Below are 3,070 nucleotides of genomic sequence, written 5' to 3'. Positions count from 1 at the left end.
CAGGGACGGGATGCTCCTGGTGGGTGAAAACGGTCGACCGCTGTTTCTCCCCGGCTCCCGCCAGGAGTCCGAGGATAAGTGCCCATGAATCAGCTGGCAAGCTCCTCACCCTTCCGCCAGAACCTCTCAGTTCTCTCCCCTCCACTTCCAGTAGGCTTAAGGAACACCAGGTTACATCCGCGGGCGGTGGGGGACCATGGGTGTGCAGGGCGCCAGGAGAAGGGATGTCCCGAGCCGCCTGCCTAGCTCTCAATATTATGGTTCTGACGACTCACAGGCTCACGAAAATGCAAACAGCCCGTGCGTGATCCGCGCGTGCACACAGCCCGAGCACACCCCTCCCCACCCACACTCAATCATTCATACTATCATGTACACATACGTGTGCAAATGGGCATGAATACACGGAGCTGCGTGCCCCTTTCCACTCAGCTACTGCCCCCACTCAGCCAGGTACCCCCGCTCGGCTGAGCTAGCCCGCCAGCCCCAGGCACACCCCTCGTCTCACGTTGCCTGCCCGCGCGCACGCGCACGCACATAGTCCCCTCTCCCTCGCACTAGGCGGGGACTCCGGCCATGAGGGCGGGGTGGGGGTGGGGTGGGGGTGGCAGTGGGAGCTTCAGGCCAGGGAGTCGGGAGTGGAGTCTGGGTCCATCCCGCGCTCAGCTTCCGTGAGTCGTGTCCCCACGCGAAGGCTCCGGGCTCCCCCTTGTTCTCCGAACCAGAACAGTTGGCGCTGAAAACACTTTACTCCTCCTTCTCCTCCTCCCTTGAGACGCCCCCTCCCCTCGCACCATCTCCCACCCTTTACAACAGGCCGGAAGAGTAACCCCTAAATGCGCGGCGAGTAGCGGCTCCCAACTCTTCATTGGGAGCCGGTTGGAGGCTGGATTTCAGAGAGACTCTGGATTGGGGTCTGTTGCCAGCTTGGATCTGGCTTGATTTTTCATATTTTAAAAGAGGGTTTTTTTTTTCTTCTTCTTCTCATTACCTTTGAACACTCCTTTTTACAAAATTCCTATTGGAGCTCGGTGGGGAAGATTTTGTGAAATCTTATTTAAAAAAAAAAAAAAAGCACTGAACAGGCATTTATTTTTTTCTTGGTTTTGGAATCACCCTCTGGACAAGAGAGCGAGTGAGCGACAGCGAGAGCGAGGAGGGAAGAGTGGAGAGGACCCGCGAGGCGCGCCAGCCTGAGCCGCCTCCTTCCTGGTCACCCCCTCCCCACTCCCCCGACACACACTTGCTTGCTTGCTAGCTGGCACGCGCACACCCCCCACGCCGGACCAGCACCTCGGCAGGCGCCACACACTCGGCAGCCCGAGCCGCGGCAGCCGCAGCGGGATGGAGGTGGCTCGCACGGAGCGCCCCGCAGGCTGGCCTGGGGCGCCCCTCGCCCGGACAGGGCTCCTGCTCCTGTCGACGTGGGTCCTGGCGGGCGCCGAGATCACTTGGAGCACGACAGGAGGGCCTGGGGGTTCTTCGGGCCCGGCTTCGCCGAGGGCGCTGCTTCCTCTTTTGCCGCGGGCAGTGGCAAGCCAGTGGCCGGAGGAGCTGGTGACTGCACGGAGAGGCGCCGCACTGGGGCGCCGGCCCGGACCAGAGCCACTGCCCCAGCCAGGCAGCGGCAGAGGTGCAGAGAAGCGGGGAGAAGCTGGGGGGCCATCGTTGGCAGGTGCGCGGTGGGGCCAGGGCATCCCGGCTCCTGGCAAACCTGGCAGTGCGAGGAGGAGACGCCGGGAACAGCCCCCCAGTGTCCTGGAACTCGGGGATGCCCGGGCCACTGCATTGGCCGACGGTTCCAAAGGAAGCCGCCCTCTGTCCAAGGGGTTCCAGGAGGAGGTGAAGGCATCGCGCGCCAGCGGGGCGGCGAGCGAGGAGCTCCGGCTGCCCAGCACCTCTTTTGCGCTGACGGGGGACTCGGCCCACAACCAAGCCATGGTGCACTGGTCCGGACACAACAGCAGCGTGAGTACTCACCCGGCGGGCAGAGCACCTCACTGTATCCCAGTGGCAAGGGAGAACGGGGGGCGGGAAGGAGGAACCGATAGTTGTTCGAGGGTCGAGGCGAGATGGAGGGGGGCACTGACTTTTAGAGAGAACAGGTTCATCCGGCTTCCCCCACGCCCCCAACAGGTTATAGGAGTTTGTTGTTGGATCGTGTGTGCATTTGTTTACTGGAGACCCTAGGATTGGGGCCGGCTGGGAGGAGAAAGGGGGGAAGAAGGAGACTTAAAGATGAGCAGGGGGTGGGATCTGTGGTTACTTTTTCTGGTCTTCGAGGCTTGGAGAGTCAGTTTTCTTGTCGGGCGCTTAAATTCCTGGGTGAGGACACTGAGTAATTTGGGGCGGGAGCTGCTGGACAGACTGACGGATTCCTGCGACTCTCTGGACTTCCCTGTTCTCCCCTCCAATCACGTGGAAGGAAACCTGGGCGACGAGGCCGCTGGGACTCCCTACTCCTGCCCGCCTTAGGGTCGCAGCTCTCTGCCCCAGGCGCACTTTCTCCCACCCCTGGAAAGAGGCCGGGCCAAGTTGTCCCAAGCCCGGCCTCCAGGTAACACTGATTCCCCCGACAAAACCCAAGCAGCTGCCTTGGAAAGCTACAGGAGAGACAATAAAAAAAGTTTAAAGCGTCAAGTGAAATTCAGCACTCATTTCGCATCCTTCGCCTCCTTGCACGCACAAGCACACACGAATCGCTGAGCAAAAACCTCGCCTCGGCGGATGCGTTCTGTACCACAATGGGCTCCCGGAGTGGAGTTGGGTCCTTGCGCTCAGGGTGAACCTCTCCACCCCTTCTACTCCATGGCCAGGTTCCCCCTGAAGCAGCTGTACCGAGAGGTGGCACCCTTGAGTCCATTCCCACTGGTTCCTCAAACTCGATCTGGTGCTGGGCTCTCTGAGCACCGTCTGCCTCGGAAGCCACTGAAACCCGCAGAGCCTACTCGGAGGGGTCCCATCCCACCCCAACCTACCGGCACCCAGTGCTGTGCACTCAAGCCTAGGAACAGCACGGGAATGGGCTCTCAAGGTGGAGGGGGGCAGCCTCCGGCGATTTACACGCCCC

The 3,070-nt window shown here is 61.3% G+C and overlaps 1 protein-coding gene across 1 annotated transcript in view; it reads left to right on the top strand.

Moving 5' to 3' along the window:
* The first annotated feature begins 1,111 nt into the window (after positions 1-1,111).
* Positions 1,112-3,070, top strand: part of SORCS3 (sortilin related VPS10 domain containing receptor 3) — a 523,893-nt gene continuing 521,934 nt past the window's right edge. The window contains exon 1 of the mRNA XM_006920878.1: positions 1,112-1,968. Within this exon, the coding sequence (XP_006920940.1) occupies positions 1,345-1,968 (624 nt within the window). The 5' untranslated portion in view covers positions 1,112-1,344. The remainder of the gene's footprint in view (positions 1,969-3,070) is intronic.

This window comes from Pteropus alecto, unplaced genomic scaffold, assembly GCF_000325575.1.
Source record: "Pteropus alecto unplaced genomic scaffold, ASM32557v1 scaffold177, whole genome shotgun sequence".
NCBI classification, from domain to species: domain Eukaryota; kingdom Metazoa; phylum Chordata; class Mammalia; order Chiroptera; family Pteropodidae; genus Pteropus; species Pteropus alecto.
This window is presented reverse-complemented; position numbering and strand designations above follow the sequence as displayed.